The sequence below is a fragment of the Bipolaris zeicola genome (genome assembly GCF_000523435.1).
Source record: "Bipolaris zeicola 26-R-13 unplaced genomic scaffold scaffold_286, whole genome shotgun sequence".
Classification (NCBI taxonomy): Eukaryota; Fungi; Ascomycota; class Dothideomycetes; order Pleosporales; family Pleosporaceae; genus Bipolaris; species Bipolaris zeicola.
This window is the reverse complement of record NW_006912335.1, coordinates 6,104-27,403: the sequence shown is the minus strand read 5'-3', so window position 1 is coordinate 27,403 and position 21,300 is coordinate 6,104. Positions and strand designations below refer to the sequence as shown.

General features: G+C 50.5%; 9 protein-coding genes across 9 annotated transcripts in view; 5 read left to right on the top strand and 4 right to left on the bottom strand.

The window, feature by feature from the left end:
- Positions 1-177: 177 nt before the first annotated feature.
- Positions 178-1,295, top strand: COCCADRAFT_109451 (uncharacterized protein; the record flags this gene model as incomplete). The annotated part of the gene is made up of 2 exons (XM_007719183.1): positions 178-869; positions 1,043-1,295. The coding sequence occupies 2 exons, from the start codon at positions 178-180 to the stop codon at positions 1,293-1,295; spliced, it is 945 nt and encodes a 314-aa protein (XP_007717373.1).
- A 421-nt stretch (positions 1,296-1,716) lies between these two features.
- Positions 1,717-2,280, bottom strand: COCCADRAFT_30396 (uncharacterized protein; the record flags this gene model as incomplete). Its single annotated transcript, XM_007719182.1, has 1 exon — positions 1,717-2,280. One exon carries the CDS (start codon positions 2,278-2,280, stop codon positions 1,717-1,719), a length of 564 nt encoding a protein of 187 aa, XP_007717372.1.
- A 318-nt stretch (positions 2,281-2,598) lies between these two features.
- On the bottom strand, positions 2,599-5,726 carry COCCADRAFT_30395 (uncharacterized protein; the record flags this gene model as incomplete). Its single annotated transcript, XM_007719181.1, has 6 exons — positions 2,599-2,730; positions 2,803-3,563; positions 3,614-4,653; positions 4,728-5,161; positions 5,227-5,612; positions 5,708-5,726. 6 exons carry the CDS (start codon positions 5,724-5,726, stop codon positions 2,599-2,601), a joined length of 2,772 nt encoding a protein of 923 aa, XP_007717371.1.
- Positions 5,727-6,018: 292 nt separating this feature from the next.
- Positions 6,019-6,213, bottom strand: COCCADRAFT_109466 (uncharacterized protein; the record flags this gene model as incomplete). The annotated part of the gene is made up of 1 exon (XM_007719180.1): positions 6,019-6,213. A coding segment is annotated over one exon (195 nt), but the record flags the coding sequence as incomplete, so codon positions are not given.
- A 225-nt stretch (positions 6,214-6,438) lies between these two features.
- On the bottom strand, positions 6,439-9,768 carry COCCADRAFT_109454 (uncharacterized protein; the record flags this gene model as incomplete). The annotated part of the gene is made up of 11 exons (XM_007719179.1): positions 6,439-6,505; positions 6,558-6,639; positions 6,709-6,983; positions 7,035-7,374; positions 7,474-8,277; positions 8,328-8,655; positions 8,714-8,943; positions 9,184-9,305; positions 9,380-9,481; positions 9,542-9,586; positions 9,644-9,768. The coding sequence occupies 11 exons, from the start codon at positions 9,766-9,768 to the stop codon at positions 6,439-6,441; spliced, it is 2,520 nt and encodes an 839-aa protein (XP_007717369.1).
- Positions 9,769-10,764: 996 nt separating this feature from the next.
- Positions 10,765-10,992, top strand: COCCADRAFT_109462 (uncharacterized protein; the record flags this gene model as incomplete). The annotated part of the gene is made up of 1 exon (XM_007719178.1): positions 10,765-10,992. A coding segment is annotated over one exon (228 nt), but the record flags the coding sequence as incomplete, so codon positions are not given.
- Positions 10,993-12,012: 1,020 nt separating this feature from the next.
- Positions 12,013-12,963, top strand: COCCADRAFT_9284 (uncharacterized protein; the record flags this gene model as incomplete). The annotated part of the gene is made up of 1 exon (XM_007719177.1): positions 12,013-12,963. The coding sequence occupies one exon, from the start codon at positions 12,013-12,015 to the stop codon at positions 12,961-12,963; it is 951 nt and encodes a 316-aa protein (XP_007717367.1).
- Positions 12,964-13,738: 775 nt separating this feature from the next.
- COCCADRAFT_9283 (uncharacterized protein) lies at positions 13,739-17,071 on the top strand (the record flags this gene model as incomplete). The annotated part of the gene is made up of 6 exons (XM_007719176.1): positions 13,739-13,931; positions 14,044-14,701; positions 14,763-15,717; positions 15,850-16,817; positions 16,874-16,964; positions 17,024-17,071. 6 exons carry the CDS (start codon positions 13,739-13,741, stop codon positions 17,069-17,071), a joined length of 2,913 nt encoding a protein of 970 aa, XP_007717366.1.
- A 627-nt stretch (positions 17,072-17,698) lies between these two features.
- COCCADRAFT_30391 (uncharacterized protein) overlaps positions 17,699-21,300 on the top strand; it is a gene marked incomplete at both ends in the record, with an annotated part of 4,220 nt that continues 618 nt past the window's right edge. Inside the window, 5 exons of the mRNA XM_007719175.1 lie at positions 17,699-18,433; positions 18,563-18,677; positions 18,734-18,824; positions 18,884-18,900; positions 18,955-21,297. Of these exons, the coding sequence (XP_007717365.1) occupies positions 17,699-18,433; positions 18,563-18,677; positions 18,734-18,824; positions 18,884-18,900; positions 18,955-21,297 (3,301 nt within the window). The remainder of the gene's footprint in view (positions 18,434-18,562; positions 18,678-18,733; positions 18,825-18,883; positions 18,901-18,954; positions 21,298-21,300) is intronic.

Below are 21,300 nucleotides of genomic sequence, written 5' to 3'. Positions count from 1 at the left end.
AATAATAATAATAATAATAATACACTCAAATGCAAGACTAGGTTTGTCTATATTGCAAACTCAAGACAAAGGTGCTTCAAGGCACAAACCACCCAATAGTCAGACCTAAGACATCTTCAAGGTTGATAAAAGGGTGCATCTCACTTCATTGCATGACAATTCACGAACAATTGCGCCATGCCTGCCGGACCTATCTGGAGCAGCGTCACCATCGCAGTTGGTACTTATCCCAATCATCTTACCCATATCAGACTCAGCCATCATATGCGCGAACGCTATCTAAAGCTTGGTGCATTGGCGCCCGGCGATGTCTTACCGAATGTGGAGGTCCATCCTTTCTGCATTTTACTCGCCTACCTGAATGGCGATGAATCTCTTTCGGTCTTCAAAAGACAAGCCACCGATCCCAGCTTTCTTCTTATCTTTGCGCGTACATGGGCACTGGCAGCTCGTCTTAGCCTCCGAATGCTTCAAAATGAGCTAATCTCAGTTATGAGTAAACTCTACACCGTGATCAACGAAGGAACATGCAGTTATCAGCGATGCACTTGGACAGATATCTATCTCCTTCAAGCCTTTCAGCACATCCGCTCGCAGTTCGGACCAGAAACTCACGCTGAAAACTTTCTCGTGTGCTTCAGTAGTATAACAGCGCCATTAATTGGCGAGCTTGAGAAACAGCTGAGAAGCAAAGATTTCGACTTTGATATCCGGGAGAAGATATTGAAAGAAGCCCGGTCATTTGAGCGAGATCCCATCATACACTGTCCTCACATTTTCCACGTTAGTACATTGAACCCGCCAAGTTACCCTCCACTCGATGTACAACGATTGCCACAAGATGAGAGCTCAAATGCCGATGCGACAAGGTTACATTCCAACAGATCATCTTCTGCCACTAATGGTCGCTTCAATTCGAGCGAACGGAACTACCGCAGCTCATTGGAACATGAAATACGTATTCTTAGAGAGTCTGGATCTCCCCATGCGACTTCAGAGTCTTCAAATATTTCATACCAGAGGCAAGCTAACAGTAAGTTAGATTCGATGGTGCACCTTACAATCCGCGACCAAGATGCGCCAGACCGATACGGTCCACTTCATACACAAGATCCCGGCGACACGAGCAGCTCCGTCATGAACGAAGGTCGCAAACTCAATCTAGGCTATGCCACTCCAGAGCATTACCTTCCAATGTCGCATATGCATCCAACGCTACCTCCGTCCAGCGCCATGTCTCCTTCCGCCTGCCACATTCGGATACCGTGTATGATTCAGATCCTGCAGAAGAATAACGAGCCTCGAACCGACAACAGCAATCGTTTTCGCGGGAGCAATGATGACAAGAAAAGAGCAAGCCCAAGTATTCCCGGTGTGCGAGAGAATAGCAGCGATACAGCACGAGTGAGCGCTAACAATGCGCGACATGGTGAGCGGGTTACCCGAGAGAAGAGGCGGAGGCGATATCGATGGTTTTCGCTCCTGACATGTGGAGTTACATATCAATAGTTCAAATCAGATTTAACGGCAAAAGAATTCGATATCATAGTTTTGTATACACAACACATCATCTAATCCAATAATCACTTCCTCCTCCATCCTTCCCCCCATCATATGATTGTACGTATTCAAAGAAACAACAGGAATAACAACAAAACCACCAAAGAGCCAGCTCACCCCCCATCCATGTCCAGCATATCCCCTCCTTTCAATCCTTCAAAAAGTAAGTTTCCAAACCAACCCCCTAACCCCATTCCTGACACTGACCCCCATCTTCACAACCGTCCTCTTCACCCCTCCAATCACGCACCCACTCGCACTCGCACTCGCACTTGCGCTCCCGCTCCGACTCCGGCCACCCTTCCACTTCTCCTCCGTATCCCGGCGGATAATCTCCATACTATCAACCGTACACAGCGCCAGCGTGACGAGACCGACGTCTGCGCACTCAGCGCCGTTATCTTCGGCGTCTCCATCGTAATTAGCATCCGGGGAGGTGGGATGAGGTTGCCTGTGGGAACGGGTGTGGCTGAGATCTGCCATTTCGATGTTGACGTACAAGGAGTTGAAGGTTTTGTATTGCTGGGTTCGGGAGCGACGGGTGAGTTTTGGGAGGGGGAAAGGGCTTCTTTTTGAAGGGGTTGGTGGAGGTGGTGATGTAGTGGTGTTGTTGAAGATTCTGGTCAAGGGGTATGTGAAGGGGTATGTGTAGGATTGAGTGCGTGACAGGGGGGCTGTGGTGATGGAGGACATGCTGCGGTTTGATGTGGGAGTGTCCATTTTGGAGGTGTTTGGAGGGATTTGCTTGGTGTTGTGGAGGCTTTGAGGTTAGCACAAGGTGTAGTACTTTGTTCTGTGCGTTGATGTTTACGGTGATAACTGGATGGGAGGCTCAGAGTACGGAGGATTCTCTTATATATCGTTCATGAAGGCATCAAATGCGGTATTATTTACTTAGTTTTCTCAACTATGGATCGGAATGTGTGCGTACCACAGTTGATGCTTGCGGAACATGAACATCACAAATGTAGTCGGTCTTTGATATACTCATGCCTTCCTGTCTCCTATAAACTAATCGAATTACATTCTGTCTGATATTTACGCATCGTTCGTAAACATGTGTGGTTGGCGTTTATGCATGGTTGTGACGTACGACCAATAGCTCTGGGTGTGTCCCAAATCAATTCCCTCACTCCCAAACTCCCCACCATCCTGCAGTATTTCAAACACCTGTCAAAAAGATCTGCGTTGCGCTCTGTGGGTAACCCTGACGCTTGAGAGATTTGTAAAATGTCCCCGCACCCTTCCAGGTACTAGCTGTTCTAACTCGCCTGCCATCGTACTGAAGAGCTGATCAACCGTTTCAGCAAACTTCTTCAATTCATGTCCCAAATCCTGGTGGCGAGGACTCTGAACAGAGGCACTATCTGAGATTTCCATAATTTCGGGCACGCACAACACCTTGTAGGCTGTGAGTTGCATCTGCTTCTCGCAATGCGTACAGTACCAGCGCGATACATTCTCCACACCAAGCTTCTTGACACACGACTTGTGAAAGTTCTTGATGGTGCAATGTCGATATGAGCACGTTATCAAGTCTCTGCGTAGAGAAGGACATGAGTTCTCCGGCATCGCGATACTGCAATAGCAAATGCGGGGCTGTCCAGGCTTCCCAGAGGCTTTGCGCTGAATCTCTGGTAGTGTATCCTGTATAAGCTGTTGATTCCTGAATTTGTTGCTATATTTGATACGATGGTATAAATTCTCTTGTTTCATAAGAGGTCCAGGTCCAAAACCATCATGGAAATCTGCAATCTCCTGGGCTAGACGTCCTGGTTCAGAGTCCAGATTGGGAAACCTAGCTGGATTCGATGGGTCTCCCGTGAGATAGTTAATGAAATCAGTATCAACGAGCATCAGGCAGCCCTTAACTCTAGCATCTTTTTCGTAGATTGATAATAGCTTCTCGCCACGGAGACGGTTGTAAGGCCCACTAGTACATGGCTTGTCACCAGGCATAATAAGGAAACATTGGTCTGTCATGGGGTCGACGCAAGGGCAATCTGGACTTGTATCAGTACTTCGTGCTAGGAAGTAGCTAGGCTGCACGTACGAGGCGGGTGGAATGGGCAGTCCAAGATATGGTTCTTCTCGAAAATGCACCAAGATTCGTATGAGCAGCCACCCCACGATGGCAGGAAAGGATTTGTCAACTGATCTGCAGTGAATTTGAGTACAAAAATTCTCCAATGTGATTGCTTTCTATGCGTTGTGACTGGCAAAGGTTCAGTGGGGAGGTTGTTTGATACATCCTGAAGGGACGCTATGGCAGATCCGGTATTCGTTGATGTCTGAATTATATCATAGCCAACACTGACTACATCTTGAATGGGCAATGCCAGTGAAATTTCTTCCGTGTCGGAGTTCTGACTGCCAGCTTCCAACACTGTCGAAATGTCACAGAGTGATGTATCAACAGCTTCGATGACTTGGTTGTTCGCTCCTTTGCTGGCGATGGAAGCTTCGGTGTCTCTCATCATGCCAAGTTTCCTAGCCTTGCGCTTCGCCTCGCGTAGTTTCTTGGATTTCTTCTTTTGTGAAACTATAACATGCTCGGTGGCAGCTTTCTCCTCTGGTTCTGTGGCGAAAGTCTCTGGTCCTTTAGATAATGGGGCTAAAGAACCCTTGACAGCCGGAGCATTAGAGAAAGGTTCATCAAAAGAGTCGCGATTCGCAGAACACTGGTCCAAGGGTGATATTTCTGTGTGCAATGAAGGCCGAGCGAGCTGAGACTGCTGGCTTGAGAAATCATCCCAGACAGGCAGCCTAAGAGCGGGTGCTTTCGACCTTGTACCATCGGTAGTAGTGATCCAGCCATCTGAGGATGACGGCATAACTGTCTTCTTCACATGAGCTAACATGGGTTTTGCAGCTTGCTGTATTGTCTTGGTGTTGGTCACTCTCACTGAAACAGGCGCTCGACCAGGAGTAGGATCTGGCAGCAGAGGTAATAATGGCGCTTGGTAAGGCTCAATGCTCGCCTCGTGAAGCCCGTCATCACCATTCACACGCTGATGTGTGGTCTCGAGATGCCTTCGGTCAGGACCGTCCCCTGCCCAGCTTTTTCTCGGCTGCTGATTCTCTTGCTGATCACTGGTCTGATGTTAGCTTTCTACCCCGTACAACAGATGAAGTTGAATTTGAGGAATGGCAAATGGACAACATACCTTGATGACACATTGCTTTCCGTGGCTGGGATTTTCATGACACTCGGACTGACTGCAATTGTCGCTGATTTCCCACCCATTTTCCAGCTTTTTGTGGAATATCTGTCCGCTAAAATCTCATACGAAGCTCTGTTGACGTATCGTAGATAGCCCGCTCGTCGCATGCGCACTTCTGCAATATCTCTCTTGGCTTGCACAATGTCTTCAGTTATAGCCAATTCTAAGACATTGACAAGAGTGAGCAAGTTTTCCAGCTCTTTTCCATGCAGACCTCTTGTGCTGGTGTTACGTTTGAGTAGCCTCGTGATGTGAAAGATGTTCAGGATGCGGTCCATCTCGGCGTCAAATCCCGTTTCTTGCATCTTGCCGGAATTGTCTGTGAGACTTCCAAGTCGGTCGCGGTTTCCTTGTGCATTGTATACCTTCGCATGATACTAGGCGATTGTTAGCGAAAGGACTATCATAGACTGGTCACAGGAGCTAGTGTCAGGCTACTTACGCGAAGCTGCTTCTCAATCTCGTCAACCTCTTCAGGGTTGCGCGGCCCTTCAGTTTCATTGCTAGACATTCCGTCGGTAGAGTGGATGATGGAATCGATGTATTGAATCTCTTCCTGGGTGATCACTCTTGACCTACCGGCTGCTCTCACCAGACGCTTTGCGTCCTTCTTCTCGCGTTTTGATGGCAGTATGCCTGCAATCACGGCTACGCGGCCATCCTCGGTACCATAATCACACGAGTTGTTGGTATCTCTCGGTGTCTCTTCAGCCGCAATGTTGGGTGCGGACGGAACTATAGTCCAATCGGCCTCGCCGCAGCTCTCATAGATAGCGTGCAGCTGCTCAGCAATATCTTGGTGTCTCTTGTAGTGGGCCTCGTCAATGGCTAGACAGTGTTTGCAGGTATGGCCGCGCAGGCGCATGAACATGGCCTGCACTATGTCAATACTTCATTAGCTATGAGAGAAGTTGATAACAAACCTGATGGAACCGCACACATGGCTCACTATGCTTCCCGAAGCAAGAAGTCTTTGCACTTGGGTGCTTCAGAGAACGCGTGCAAACTCCGTAATGGTGCCTACACTGGTTAGCAAGGCGCTATAATCGCAGTGGGATGACATAACAAGGAAAAACAACAAGAAAAACATGAACAAAACGGGAGGTGTCATGCTTAAGCGCTTGCGAATCTTCCCACTTGGATAACAAACCATTGGCCATGTTGTCTGCTTGGATATGTTCCCCTGATTGGCCTGCTACTGAACAGGGCGGGGGTTGAGTAAGGAAGCAGAAGTCTAGGCAATTTCGGTAGCGGAGGTACAAAATAGTTGTACGGCTGAAACAAGGCGTTTGCTTGACACAGAAGATGAGGTTAGTGAGAACCGCGCCTCAGTACAAGCTATTTGGGAAGGTGGGTGACTGCGTAATTCACTGTGGACGAATGATACATGATCTAGGCAATTTATGGAAAGAGTGTGAATATAACAAGTAGACAGAAACTGAAATGACCGGACATGGCAAAACAACTATACAGCATTGCGAACGAATTCACCAAGAAACGAAAGGAGATGTGTGTGGCGGGGAGGGACCCCTAACGCTGCAGTGAAGGCTGCAGTGAGCCGCTGTTGTTCCGCCCATCCACCACTACTTCGTCCGGCTGCGAAACTACACGCGTCATAACCGCATCCAAGTCACATATGGTTGTTAGCCTACCACTACACATCTGTCACGATACGGGCACCGGCCCAGACATAAGGATAGTTACGCTGGTACCAGTTGACGCTTAAACATGTCAGCGACACAATCTCAGCTATACTCGCTCCGCTGCACTTACAATGTCTTACGCCCAGCAATGCGCGGATGCGTCGCCCAGGATCCACCCAGAGTTATGTTGTGTTTGCCGTCGAAGAAGTCGGCTGCTTGCTGTCAGCGATATGATATTGCATGTAAGCCGAGCGATAGAAGCCCGTAGAAGTTCCCCATACCTGTGTAACCTGGATAAAGCTCCATCGGCTCAAAGCCATCATGCTTCTCCAGCACAGTACTAGTCCATTCCCAAACACCGCCCAGATCAGATTGCCCACAGAGCTTGTTGCCCTTTTCGGCCACCGAGACTGGGTGCCAGTGCTTGAAACCCACATTGGTCCCCTCAAGGTCGATGAAGAGATCGCGTGGCTTAAGACCGGTTGCTGCGCCGGAGTTGCCGTTAAACAAATGGTGTGATGGCGGTGTCTCAAACACGCCTTCGTTAAGCAGGTGGCTGTGTTGTGTTAGACATTTGACTCTTCCTGACTGACTCTCAAAAACGTACCCGTTGACTGCTGGTATCGTGTTGCCGAGCGACTGCTCAAACTCTGGCTTGATACTGTCGACATAGGCGTAGATACTTCGTGCCTCTTCCATGGTGGGGATGCGACCGCCCATCCATTGCACGCACCCAGCAAGCTCATCATAGGATGCAACAACAGGCCAGCCCATGGCCAACTTCAATGGAATAGTTCCGTAAACTGTACGCACAAATCTTCCTTTAGTGATACTCTGCGAGGATTCACCATTGTCATTCGAGTGACCATTGACAACACTGTCTCTCTTCCCGGTATTTGCGCCGTCACCGTTGAAATAAGCCTTGTCGCACCAAGATGCAGGTATTTCTAGTCGAGCCAAGTCAGCAAGTTGTATTCATGTAACGATGCAAATGATCCTGGAATTACTGAAACAAGATCAACATGTTGTGTGCGAATGGTACGCACCTTTCTTGCCTGTCTGGAGCAGGTATGTGGCATACTCTCCATTTGTAATAGGCCGAGCCTTGGCACGGAAGGACTTCACGTGTACTGATCGACGAGGTCTCTCATTGTCCCAGCCAAAGTATCGTTTGCTTCCAAAATCTTTCTCTGGGTCATTGAGTCCGATGTCTACGTCAGACTCTGGGATCGTGAACCACTCGTTCTCAACAGCCATAACTTCTGACTGTGCAGCAAAAGCAGCAAAATCTGGTGGTTTGATTCCTGGAGGTGGCAAGATCTTGTCACTTTGAATAAGCATATAGAGCAAGGTCTCCAGATGCATTGCCTCATGCTCAAAGGCTATCCACAATCCCCGCGAAACACGGCCGTTGTTCTCTGCTTCTCCAGAATCGTAGAGCGCTTCAAGATTCTTGCGAATGGTCTGTTGATATTGCAAAATCGTATCCAATGGCGGCCACTCTTCAGGGACTTCAGAGTGGGCATGGCATAAGGTTGGGTCATCAACATCAGGATCTACACCACGCTCGAAGATCTTCCAGAAATAGGCGGGTTCTGTGGGCTTGCCATCGGTGGCACGAGCGATGTGGATGTCGAGAAATGTAGGAATATGGCCTAGGTAGAAGATGCACTCGTTTCGGAGTTTGATCGGCTTGGCGAGCAGTTCGCTATTTGGGATCATATGTTTCGAAACGGCATCCCAGGCTTTCCATATTTCCTGCCACTCAGTGAGAGAAGGCACGGGCTTTGCCGCATACTCTTCTGGCGTAGTAGGGAAGAAGAATGAGGGCTTGGAAACCATGTGAAGACCTAATACTATCAGATGTGTCATCGCTTCATCATCTTTAGTGCGTACTCACCATAATCACCCTTTGAATTAGCCCACACCGTGTTCTCAGCAAGTTTGGCGAGCTCCCAGAGCTTCTTGGCTTCTTCGTGGCTGTACTTGTAGCTCTCCTCGATTCTGATTCTCTCGCCCTGCTTGATTGGAACTCCATCGATGACGGCATCTTTACGCGGTGCTACAAAAGCATGATGTCTCCCAGCCTTTATATCATACTCGCCAATGACTTCCCAGTCGTCCAAGTTAAAGGCAGTTTCCCCCATGAGATCGTTTGCGTGCTTGAGTCCGTTGAGTATGAATCTGTGGGTAACACCGTCGCGGTCGTTGTAGGCATGGAACACACGCTAGCGTAGGTCGAAGGTCAGTATTTATCTTGCGTACAATTCGTGGCAGGAAATATACTTTGGGATCTTTGCAGGAATCGATGCCGATAAGCATGGTATCACCAGTTTGTAATACTTTGCCGAACCCGGCAAGGAACGGCGGTACTTCATGACGCTTGAAGTTGCCCAAACTGGAGCCTAGCCAAAGGATCGTCTTGGGTTTGGCTTCGACGGCGGGGGACTTGAGCCACTCCAGAGCGTCATCGTACGTTCCGTGGAGCCCGAAGCATTTGACATGGCTATACCCCTCTACGCGGGTGGTCAGCAAGCCTTCGTAATCAAGGAGTCATGTGGCATTGCCATGGAGGCTATGCGATAGATAGATGGGTACTATGGTAGACTAGCGCGGGGTCTGTTGAGTTGTACATATGCAGACCCCAGGCGAACCCCGATGACGGTCGCCAACGCTTTTACCTTGGACTAGAGCAGATAAAGGCGCTTATTCGTATAACTTATCCAATAACGCCGTGTCGAATTGCGCTCACTTACCTATGGGTATCTCTTTGAAGGTTCTTTCCAGCTCAGGTAGGGACAAGTCGACGGCGTAGTATTCGATATCTTTGCCCAGACGATCAATGGCCTGCAACAGTATGTTGACTTTTCTCAGATTGCTGCATAGATATTAGTACTTACGAAGCACGAGGCTCGTTTCCAATCTCTTGTATGGTGAGAGCCGAGATCCTACCCGCTCCCCAATTCCACCACGATTGATCCTGGGGAAATGCATTGGGCTATTTTATCTGCATACGTCTCAAGTACTTCAATCTCGGCATTAGTCAGGTAGTACCTGGTGCGAAGGATGTTTGTCAGCCTGACAGCCAAGCCCCTAGTGGATGGAGTTCCTCACTCTTCCTGGTATGTGATTTGTTCGAACAGACGGAGTCCTTCCTGGCTGTGGAGATGGGGAGGACATTAGCAAGTACCTTTAGCTTGATGCGTGCCTGCTTACTCGTAGAGCAGCAACGTGGGCAAGGTTTTCTCGGCACCAGCATCCGGCCGAAGGCCTTTTTTGATATCTGCGAGGATATCTGATTCAGCTGTATCGACACGAATGTCGATGATTTTGGCGGCCATATTGTTGCAAAGCTTTGGGTCAGTTTGTTTTGGTGCAAGTGTTGGCTCGAGACGAGCAATCTTGTTGGTTTCAAAAAGAGCTGGATGCTGCGTAATACTTATAGTAGGTTGGAGAAAAGTACGTAATGTGGGTACCTAGAAGCTTATGCTATGCGGTAGCTGACGGTAACTAAAGGCCCGGTAGATGTGCATCTTAAACATCTCAATAATACATGACCAAGGCGTTTCCCGGACAAGTTTAACCTGACTAGTGGCTGTGGTGTCCATGTCACCCGCCACAGGACAGCAAATCAAGACGGCTATGCCTCTCACGCTCCGCAGCGGTACGCCAGAAGCGCTTATGGCGTAGAGAGGATGCTCCCGTCGTCACCAGGAACCCCGCCTCAGCAGATTGCAGAACAAGTCGCATTGGGACCCGCAAGAAGGATAGCTGGCTGACAGATGGATGCTCAGGATGCTGTAGGGCTACAGTGGTGACGTCAATGTCTACCGAACGAGGATGGGCAGGGGAGTTTGACATCCATGGCCAGCCATGCAGCTAGAGTACGTACGCACATCCTGTGGTGTGGGGAAACCAAGGCCGAAAAACCCGCTCAGGCACACGCTGCACGGCGCCGTATAGTAGCACCTCCAGCATGGCCGCGACAAAGCGCGAAGAGAATATCCCGGCTTGACTGTACTATGTGTATGGACAACAGTGCTGCGGGGTTGCTGAGTAGCCTGCATGGCGTGCATAGCCGATGCCGTCACAGCGGAGCCAGATACGGGGCTTGACACATGTGTCCGAGTAATAAGAAAAAGGAAGTGCATCCACACAAGATGAGGTGAGAACGGCACAGCTGGATGGATGGGGTTTGATGTGATGCTCGGCTGGCTGCAGATGGATCGGTTGTGTCGAGGGATTGAGTTTCATCGCAGCGTTTATTACTACTACTTGGGTACGTACTGCGGGGGAAGGCAGGAGGAGTGGAGCCTCATCTACTACTACATACGACATCCCGCCATGTCCCAAGTACGCCTACTACACACAAGCAACAGGCTCATCACCCAACTACGGAACCTGTCAGCCGCTGGTCTATATACGACAACGTCCTTGGCCATGAACGATTACGACAGCATTACACGCATGCAGATACCGACGCGGCTGACGCACTTTGCTTCAACGGCCGCGAAGAAGCCGTCTACCCTAACCACCATGGCGTGACCTTGTACCTATTCGGGTAATCATATCGCCAGCCTCATCTTGTACAAGAACTGGTCTGATGAGCATTGCGGATGAATTTCTGGAAATCCCCTGCCCGACACCTGTTTTCCCACCCAGAGTCCCTTATCCCCGGTATAATGATGCGCATCTTACGCTGCCCACCATTTACCTACGGCGTCCCCACTTGCATACCAATCGCGCAACGTTATCATGAGCCAACAACGACCGCGCCTAGGGCTGTGGAAAGGAGTCGGAAGGTACCTTCAGCTGTCCTCAGTATCGGTTGAATAAAGCTGAATATGGGCATCTCTAGCCACTAGAAATTGTGGCCCCTTGCTTGCAAATGCTCCTTTCACGCCCCAGAACGCCAGAAAGCTTCTCATACAAAGACATCAAGAAACCTTCTCCATAGTCTGCGCTACCCGATTTTAGCCAGCTCGGACCAATTGCAAGTCGCCTTTAACCAACTTGCTCTAGAATACTCAGCACACGGTACTCGCCGGCAAGCCTCCCGCAACCCCTTTGTGACCCTTCTGATTGTCGGAAGCGAACAATAGCAAAATAGTACATTCCGAGGGCCGTGGCGTTCCCAGCTGCTGGATACGAGAGTTGCATTCTGCGCCATGACCAAACGGCGCGAACCTAGCCTCTGGTCGCGACGCTCGTGATCTGGCTGTTGTGACGGGCTTTCAGTAAATGCTCTTCCAAAGGCTTCCTTGATTCCTCGCTCCCTTTTTGCCTCCCGAACTTTGCGCCTCCTGTATTATTGGAACAGCCCTTTGCCAAGATGATGTGATCTCCATTGGATTCCAGACATGGTAGCCCGCCGCCTCCGCCCATGGTGCGAGGAACGGCTTCAGCCGACCCCAGCGCCAGCCTTGATTTCCCATGTCAGACATAACCATACAATACCCTCGTGTCTACCTCAGGCTGTATATGTCCTCTTGAGACTCCGTAAAGACTTTTCTATCAATCCCCTGTCCATGCCTTTCATCATGAAGTGTTATGCCGATTTATGCCAGTCTTGGATGGTCTCCACCATGCATAGTAACTTCTTCTCCCCCATCGAGGACACTTTTTCCCATTCCGCCCAGGTGTCGACGCTAGAGCTTGAAAAGGAATTATTGGAAAACGAACTCGCCAACTGCGTTACCTATTTGCAGGCGCTACGGAAGAAGCAAACTCGGAATGAGCGGCGGCTTGCTGCCGACTCATCCTTGCCTGTTAGGAAAAGGAAGAAGATTCGACAAAGTATGCGTGAGCTGGAGAAAGAAATCCAAAATCGAGAGCGTGATAAACAAGCATTTCTCAACAATCTCCAAGCTTGTAAAGCAAACATCTATCTCGCCGAGACAGTGTCTTCGCCATCTACAACAGTTTCGTCAACGATACCGGACCTTGCCTCGGACTCTACGCTATGTTCATACCCGGAAGAACCCGAAGCCAGAGATGGGCAATGGAACGGTTGGGCGGACAAGACGGCATCATCTCCGTTTCAAAAGGATTGCAGCAACTCTTCCTCTGTTGACGACATCGCACCAGATGACCATCCAGGTGTTGACGGGTTCGATTTAGCAACCACCAAAAGCACAGTATGTGCACAGTATGTGGCACAGACAGGCGCTACGTGGCCTTTGCCCATGGCTTGCACATCAAAGCAGTTTGTGTTCAGCCCCGAGGCTGCTCTCTTTGAACCACGAAACTCCCACAAGGATCAGGATTTGCAGTTGGATCAACAGTTCGCTGAATTACATCTTTCCTCGCCAATAGCAGCGGCAACGATGGACGGCACGGGATGGGGTAATGGCATGGATAAATGTAGCCTCACCAAATCTGTCACTGCACAACCAAATCGGAAAAACTCGTTTGAGAGAAGTGTTGAGGAAGCGAGGAGGCAGTCTTGGGACAACAGAGCTCCGCGGCAGCAAAGACTAGACGAGGAGATAGGAAATGCTGGCAGGCCCAAGAGGAGCAGGGTGAACTCTGTGTGATGGGTAGATGTCACGGCACGACAGGTGGATACTATATATTACCCCACTTCCCATGCATACATACATACATACATACAAGGAATAGTGGCTCTTTTATTGGCGCATCGAGTGCCATTTCTCAATCGAAATTCTTCTTTTGTGTTCGATCACTCTCCCCCATGCTCCCTGGGCTTCTTGGTGCGACACTGCAGTGGGGGAGGCGTTTACTCACCAACCAGCATGGCTCTAGTACAATCGAAATCATTTCAATAGAACCGTCTCGTATTCAGATCTGTCTTCACAAAAGCCAACGAAAAGATGTGAGGCATTGGTAAAATTCGTTTCACGTGCTACTGCGGCGTGCTGAACGGCAGTTCGGCCCATGACTACCAGCCCGGGCCAGGTCGGCTTATGCTAAAGCCCCACACAGTGACGTGCCGCCAACCCATGCTTCCTTCGCGCGGTCGCTGCACACAAACTGCACTGCCCACGACCTTGTTCCCTTCCCATCCCACGTTCAACATTCACACGCTAGCTAGAGTTCAACACTCTGAGCCTTCTCGTTGGTCCGCATCCAAGAAGCGAGATTTGTGGCCACACAGAGACAAATCGGAATCTACAGCCGCGCCGGCGCATTCAGCTCCAACGCCCTGCAGTGCCGGACAGTCACTTGAACACGGCAGTTCACCCAGCGTTCAATTCTTGGCTGGCGCTGTGATATCAGTCGAGAGAACCCCTCACCTATCTGGTCTCCAGGCAACCTGCTTCCTATCCAGTTGCTCGCATCCCAGCCAACATGGCTGATGTTAGCAACGGGCCCATGGCCGACGGTAGCCAGCTGCGAGAGCGGCCAAACGCCAAACCACTACATCTCAACAATGCAGACGATGCTAAGCAAAAGGTTCTGCAGTTGAACGACGAAGAAAATAAAAGGCACAAAGGTGATGCCAGCAAAAAGCGAACCTATGGAAGGACTCCAGATGGTACAGGTATGTCTCGCGTCGCTGAGAATGACCAGAAGAAACGGCCATTATCTTGCATACACGAGGAATCCCCCACTCTTTGCAAAGCTGCTCACCAGTTCTAACTCTTCCAATGCAGTTTTCGTTGTCCCCCAGACCCACGACATGGTCTCACAACTTCTCTCGCCCTCGCAACCTAAAAACCTGTCGGATTTAGCAGTCCTTGGTGTGCTCGCTTCCATGATTTTGACCTTCTTTGCACTGCCCAAAAGCGCCCGTATCCCCGTATTCGCAATAGTCTTCCTCTTCTGGCGCGCCGGCTACAATGCAGGCATTGGTTGGCTGCTCGATGGCCAGTCCAAGCACAACCGCCTCGTCTTGTGGGCGAAGCAGAGCCACATCTTTGAGAATCCCGAAACAGGCAAAAACCCACACCCGGCCCTGTACAAACTTCTCAAGCGTGAGCTGGAGATCAAGATCCCAGAGGATTACAAGTTTGAAGAAGCGCCGCTTGAGTACAACACATGGCTCGTGTTTAGACGTGTGGTAGACCTGATTCTGATGTGTGATTTCGTGTCATACTGCCTTTTCGCCATCGCCTGTTTCAACCGACCCCAGGAAAGCTGGTTCCTGTGGGCTCTGCGATGGACGACGGGCGTCGTCCTCTTCCTTTTCAACCTTTGGGTCAAGCTTGATGCGCACCGAGTTGTCAAGGACTTTGCATGGTACTGGGGTGACTTTTTCTACCTCATTGACCAAAGCCTGACATTCGACGGCGTTTTCGAGATGGCACCGCAGTAAGACCCTCTGTTGCGTCGTTGAACCAAAGACATACTAACGCGCTACCCCTGCACACAGCCCCATGTACTCGATCGGGTATGCCGGATACTATGGTATTGCCCTAATGACGGCAAGCTACAAAGTCCTAGCAATCTCCATCATCGCCCATGCTGCCCAATTTGCTTTCTTGTCCATCGTAGAGGAGCCCCATATTGAAGCGACGTACAATCCAGCTCCTCCCCGCCGCACGCGCCAAATCTCTGGGGAGGCTGCTCACGAAGATCGCCCCAAGACTGGTCAATCCGAACTCGGATTCGGCGACGCCGTCCACGATCCCTCTAAGCAACCTGCCCCAACGCACCACATTGTAGGACCTCTAAACACAGATTTCCATCGATCCATCGATGTCACGGTAGTACTGCTTTCGTTCTATATGATATGCTTGGCGGTGCTGACTCCCAACACGTGGACGGTGAAAGCATTTCTCTTCGTCAATGCTTTCGGATGGCGGCTATGGTATGCATTGGGTCTAGGTTACATCCTGGACCGACAGTCCAAGAAGAAGAATTGGACCAAGCACTTCATTAAGTATGGCGATACCAAAGAAGAGGCCTGGCGTCAGTGGAAGTCCCTTTACCACATGAGCATGACGATGAGTCACGCAAGCTTTGTCGCACTTGCCTGGAAGATGTACAGTCTCCCTCCTGAAGGCTTGAGCGGGCTTGCGCTCTTTCGACACGTTCTTGGTGCTGCCATGATCGCTCTTCAGTTGTGGGTTGCTATGAGCATATACGAGTCGCTTGGAGAATTCGGATGGTTCTGCGGAGACTTCTTCTTCGATCCCCCTTCGAAATCGCTTACCTACAGTGGCATCTACCGCTTCCTGAACAATCCAGAGCGGGTTCTTGGGCTCGCTGGTGTCTGGGGTGTAGCCATCATAACATGGAGCCCTGCAGTCTTCTATCTCGCTACAACAGCCCATGTTCTCAACCTCGCGTTCCTGCAATTTGTAGAAAAACCACATGTGATCAAGGTAAGTTGTAAAATCGTATTGCACACCACATAGAGTTGTTATACCATCCCAACATCGGCCTGGACCAAGAGACTATGTGGAGCGCATCTGAATACAACCAGCCTGTATGACTTGCTAACTCTATCTTTCTAGTTGTACGGCCGCAACCTCCGCGAGATGTCAGGTGTCAGCAAGACTGTGCGTCAGGCGTTACCTGATCCAGTCCGCCAGTGGCAGTCGGCAGCCGACCAGTACATCAACTCGATGATGGAAAAAATTGAGAAATTCTTGGACGATACAAGACCAAAAATTGCTGCTGACTTCAGTACATTCGCCCAGAAGGTGACGAGTGTGTTCAATATTTCTCCGAGGCGGATTACTATCAGCCGGGCCTCACAAGACATGTCTGGTTTGGACCCCAGGCAATACAAGCTAGAGGTTGAAGGAACCTTGTTGCCGGCAACAGTTGAAAAGCAGAGGAATGGCGGCCGCGAAGGCGAGCTTGCCCGGATTCCAGCCGTACGGACGAATGATTTCAAGACGCTGGCGCTGGAATACGGTGCGCCCATCAAGGTTCGTTGGCAAGCTCCTCTAAATCACAGCAAAAAGGACTGGATCGGTCTATACATGGTCGCCGATAATCAGTCTCGCGAGGTTACACACATTAGCTCGAATGGACGATGGGTTGCCACCAACAGGGACATGTTTGACTCTGCTCGCGCCGACGATGGCATACTAGTCTCGGACAAGCTACATCCTGCAAACGCTGCTGATGAAGAGGCATCCGACTGCTACACTGGCGAAGTGGAGTTCCGCGGAGATAAGCTTTGGTGGACGACTGGTGTGTTTGAGTTTAGGTACCATCACGACGGTGGACACCATGTCATGGCACTCTCGCAGGCCTTTGAGATTCAGATTCCAAAGTTTGACGAGGATGATGTGGAGGTGGACGAGAATGGAACGACGCATCGGGCTGTGGAAGTGGCACTTCTTCCCATTATCCAGAACTGCTTTGACCGCGACCCAGAGGTTGCGCCTTCGACGCCCGAGGAGCCTTTTGGCAGCCGAGTGGAGCGCCATGGTAAATTTGCTAAGCGCGTGGTCTTTGCCGTACATCAGATGTAAGTTGATGGCTGTCAATTGGGTTTTGCAAAGACAGGAGACTAATGATGGCCAGGTTTGGTATCGAGTTCGCACCTGAGGTTGTACAAGCGGATGGCACGGTTAGGAACCTTGCCTGGCGCATCTGCAATGCGAAGAAAGTTTTGGTAAGTCACTCGCGTGTTGGGTTGGTTGGAAAGGCATAGCTAATGCGATTCATTGTTAGGCCCCTTACAGCATGACTGCTACTCATGGCAGAAATACGCCGACATGACGAGTAGGGTGGTGAGAGATGCGCTGCAGCGTAACCATGGCCTTGGTCCGTTTTCATTGTTTCCTGTGTGGCAATCATGATATTTTTGGAGGGCGGATAGAGCATACACTCGCTTGCATAATCGGCTTCTGGTTCGAATGCAGCTCAGACATTTGATGTCGCAGGGATTTATTTTGCGCCAAGCTAGATCTTTGCCATACGTAGTAATATTACCGCATATGCACGTTGATTGGGCTGAGCACAAGACCGCCGCCAGGTGAGGCGACAACGCCCCCTTCACGCACTCGCCTGTAGCGGATGATAACAGCTCTCTCCTTCGCTTGCCCTGTCACAGCAGACTGTGACTTTACTTCACTCTCCGCTCTTGTGTAGGGCCGAGGCTACGTGCTGTGCTTTTGCACGTTACAGATGATCTCCACCGAACGAAATAAAGTCATAGCCTGCTCTGATAATCGCAGGGTGAGAGATCCGCCAAGCTGCAGGCAGGCCACAAGGCTGAGGCTGAGCGACAAAAGATGTCGAAAGCGCTGCTGTTGCTGCTAGGCTATGATCAATCCTTCTTTTCCGCATGAATCGGCTCCCAACAGGCGTACGTTCATCCCTCCCCCGACTCCATAATCGCTCCAAATGCCACGCCAACTACGCCGCGAAGACTACACCGTAGGATGGGTGTGCGCGCTGCCTGTCGAGCTGGCAGCAGCCAAAGCGATGCTCGACGAAATGCACGCCAACGCTGATTGTGATGTCGGCGACAATGACGAGAACGTGTACTGCATGGGATCAGTTGCAGGCCACAACGTTGTGATCGTATGCCTTCCAGCAGGCCACATCGGGAACAACCCAGCCGCGACCGTCGCGACCCAGATGCGGACAGCGTTTAAGGGCATCCGATTTGGGCTGATGGCAGGTATCGGCGGAGGCGTTCCGAGCGCCAGCGCAGACATTCGACTTGGGGACGTGGTGGTGAGCCAGCCGCAAGGGACCTTTGGTGGAGTGGTTCAGTACGACTTTGGGAGAAGAACGCCAAACGGACTTGAGCGGATTGGATCGCTGAACTCACCACCTCGGATACTGCTCAGCGCTGTAAACACTGTAAGAGCAAATGCAATAATGAACGAGAGCACATTGTCAGACCACCTATCAACACTCGAGCGCATCCCTATCTTCCAGCGCCGCAAGGCAGGTCCCGATATCCTGTTCAAGGGTGCCTATAATCATAAGCACGGCGCCACATGCGACAGGTGTAGCGTTAGGAGTCGACAACTACGACCAGAACGCGAGGGCGGAACAGAGGTAATAGTACACTACGGCACGATTGCTTCTGGCAATCAGGTGATAAAGGATGCCGCCGAGAGAGACAGGGTCAGCGCAGAGCTTGGTGGGGTATTGTGCTTTGAGATGGAGGCGGCGGGGCTGATGAACAGCTTCCCATGCCTTGTCATTCGCGGTATATCCGACTACGCCGATTCACACAAGAATGAGCGATGGCAGGCTCACGCGGCAGGGACGGCAGCGGCGTATGCGAAGGAGCTGTTGTCGGTAATACCGGCAGCAGATGTGATGAACACACGCCGTGCGGAGGATGCTATAAGCAGCGGCGAGAACAGTTAGTTCATTTACCGTATTGCTACTAAGAATGTATTTGAATTAACATGTTGATAGAACATCGCCGTCAGTCATCACCTTCTGATCATGCTTCCTGTAAGCGCATAAAGAATGTCATCTCTAAGGGCTCAGAGAGTAGTTCTGCAGAGTGAGTCTTTCATATCCCTAAGTGACACTCCCTCAATAAACTTCTACTAAACTACACAGACAGTGGAATGCTACACGTACGTTGCTCAATCGCCCCCAAATGCGGACACGGCCTATTCTTACTATGCTAGTCCCTACTCACTCCCAGGAACCCTCGCGAACACCGATGAACGATGAACAAAGGCAGATTCTATTGGACTCTCTAAGATTCCAGCAGATTGATGCGCGCCAGATGACTATCAAGACCGCCCACGCCAAGACGTGCAGATGGCTCTTGAAGAGTGAGCAGTACCTCAACTGGCTCGATACAACCAGGCTAGATGAACACCATGGCTTCTTGTGGATCAAGGGCAAGGCCGGAACGGGCAAGTCGACGTTGATGAAGTATGCGCTGGTTAATGCTCGCAAGACAATGAAGGACTACATCATACTCTCCTTCTTCTTTAATGCGCGCGGCGAGGAAATAGAAAAGTCTACAGTTGGGACATACCGTTCTTTGTTGCTGCAGCTTCTCGACCGTCTCCCAGCGCTTCAGGATATTTTTGATTCGCTTAGCCTATCAGCCTCAAAGTTCACCGCAGACTACCAGTGGAATATCGAGACATTAAAAGCACTGCTGGAGCAAGCGATACAGAGCTTAGGAGACTCGTCTGTCGTATGCTTTGTTGATGCGCTTGATGAGTGTGAAGAGGAGCAGGTTCGGGATATGATCCAATTTTTCGAGCATATCAGCGATCTAGCCGTATCAAACCATATCCGCTTCCAGGTATGCTTCTCGAGCAGGCACTACCCGCACATCACAATCCAGAACGGGCTAGAGCTAGTGCTAGAGGGGCACGAGGGACACTCGCAAGACATTACTCACTATGTTGAGACTGAGTTAAGGATTGGTAAAAGTAAGACTGCACAGCAGGTCCGAGCCGAGCTTCAGCAGAAGGCGTCGGGGATTTTTATGTGGGTTGTTCTCGTTGTGGGTATCTTAAACAAAGAGTTCGACAAGGGGCAGGTACATGCACTTCGAAAGAAGTTGAAGGCAATCCCTGGAGACCTGCACAAACTGTTCCGTGACATCCTGACACGAGACGAGCACAACAAGGATAGACTGGTGCTGTGCATCCAGTGGGTGCTCTTTGCGAAGCAGCCGCTCAGTCCGGAGCAGCTTTATCACGCTCTTCTCCTAAGTATCGATCCTGACGCTATCTTAGAATGGGACCCCGAGGAGACTACAAAAGATGATGTTAAGCGGTTCCTCCTTAACTCTTCTAAAGGTCTCGCTGAGGCTACCATTTCTAAAGAGCCGAGGGTTCAGTTCATCCATGAATCAGTAAGGGACTTTTTACTTAAAGAGGACGGTCTCAGCAAGATCTGGCCAGAGTACGGTAACAACTTTCAAGGTCAAAGTCACGAACGACTAAAGCAGTACTGCCTTGACTATATTAGCATCGACGTTGCTACACCCTTGCAGATTCCCGACGAGCTTCCGAAAGCCTCCTCGCAACAGGCAGCCGACCTGCGCAAATTAGCAACCCAAACATTTCCCTTTCTAGAGTATGCCGTCCGCAATGTGCTGTATCATTCGGACGCAGCAGAAGTCGGAGGCATCTCTCAGGCGAAATTCCTTGACAGATTCCTTGACAGCTTCCCGCTTTCTCGATGGGTCAAGCTCGACAACTTACTTGAAAAGCATCAAGTGCGGAGACACACGGAACGCGTCAGTCTGCTGTATTTGTTGGCCGAGCTTAACACGGCAAATCTTATTAGAGTTCTCGATTCAGCCAGCCGCTGTATGGACGTCGAGGTGGAGCGCTACGGCTGCCCTCTTTTCGCCGCAGCTGCTATGAACAGTGAAAAGACTCTTGAAGCGTTTCTGAAGTCTACTAGGTTGCAGCAAGCTGACTGCAGCTTCGGAAAAGTAGTGGGAGAACAGCAGTCTCAGCGCAAGTTGGCTCAGTGCGCCGCAAGACGTGACTTTGTATACTCGAAGGCAAAAGATTTCCTCCTAAATGCAGCAGAGCTTGGGCATGACGAGGTTCTTGCGCTTTCGATCAAATCAGAGAGATTTAGGATTGGTTCGAAAGATTCGAAGAATAGGACGGTGCTATGGTGGGCTTCCAGAAATGGCTGTGGGACATCGGCGAGGCTGTTGCTCGCTGCAGACTCTGCCATGGTCAACAGCAGGAATGACGGCACGACCCCACTAATTATAGCAGCGGAGCAAGGGCATTACGAGATGATTGAAATACTGGTAGACAAGGGCGCCGACGTCAACGCCCAGAGTGGACAGTACGGCAACGCACTCCAAGCAGCTTCAACTAAAGGCTATAAAGAGATCGCGATGCTACTGCTAGACAAGGGCGCCGACGTTAACGCCCAGAGTGGACAGTACGGCAACGCACTCCAAGTAGCTTCAGTTGTTGGTCACAAAGAGATCGCGATGCTACTGCTAGACAAGGGCGCCGACGTCAACGCCCAGAGTG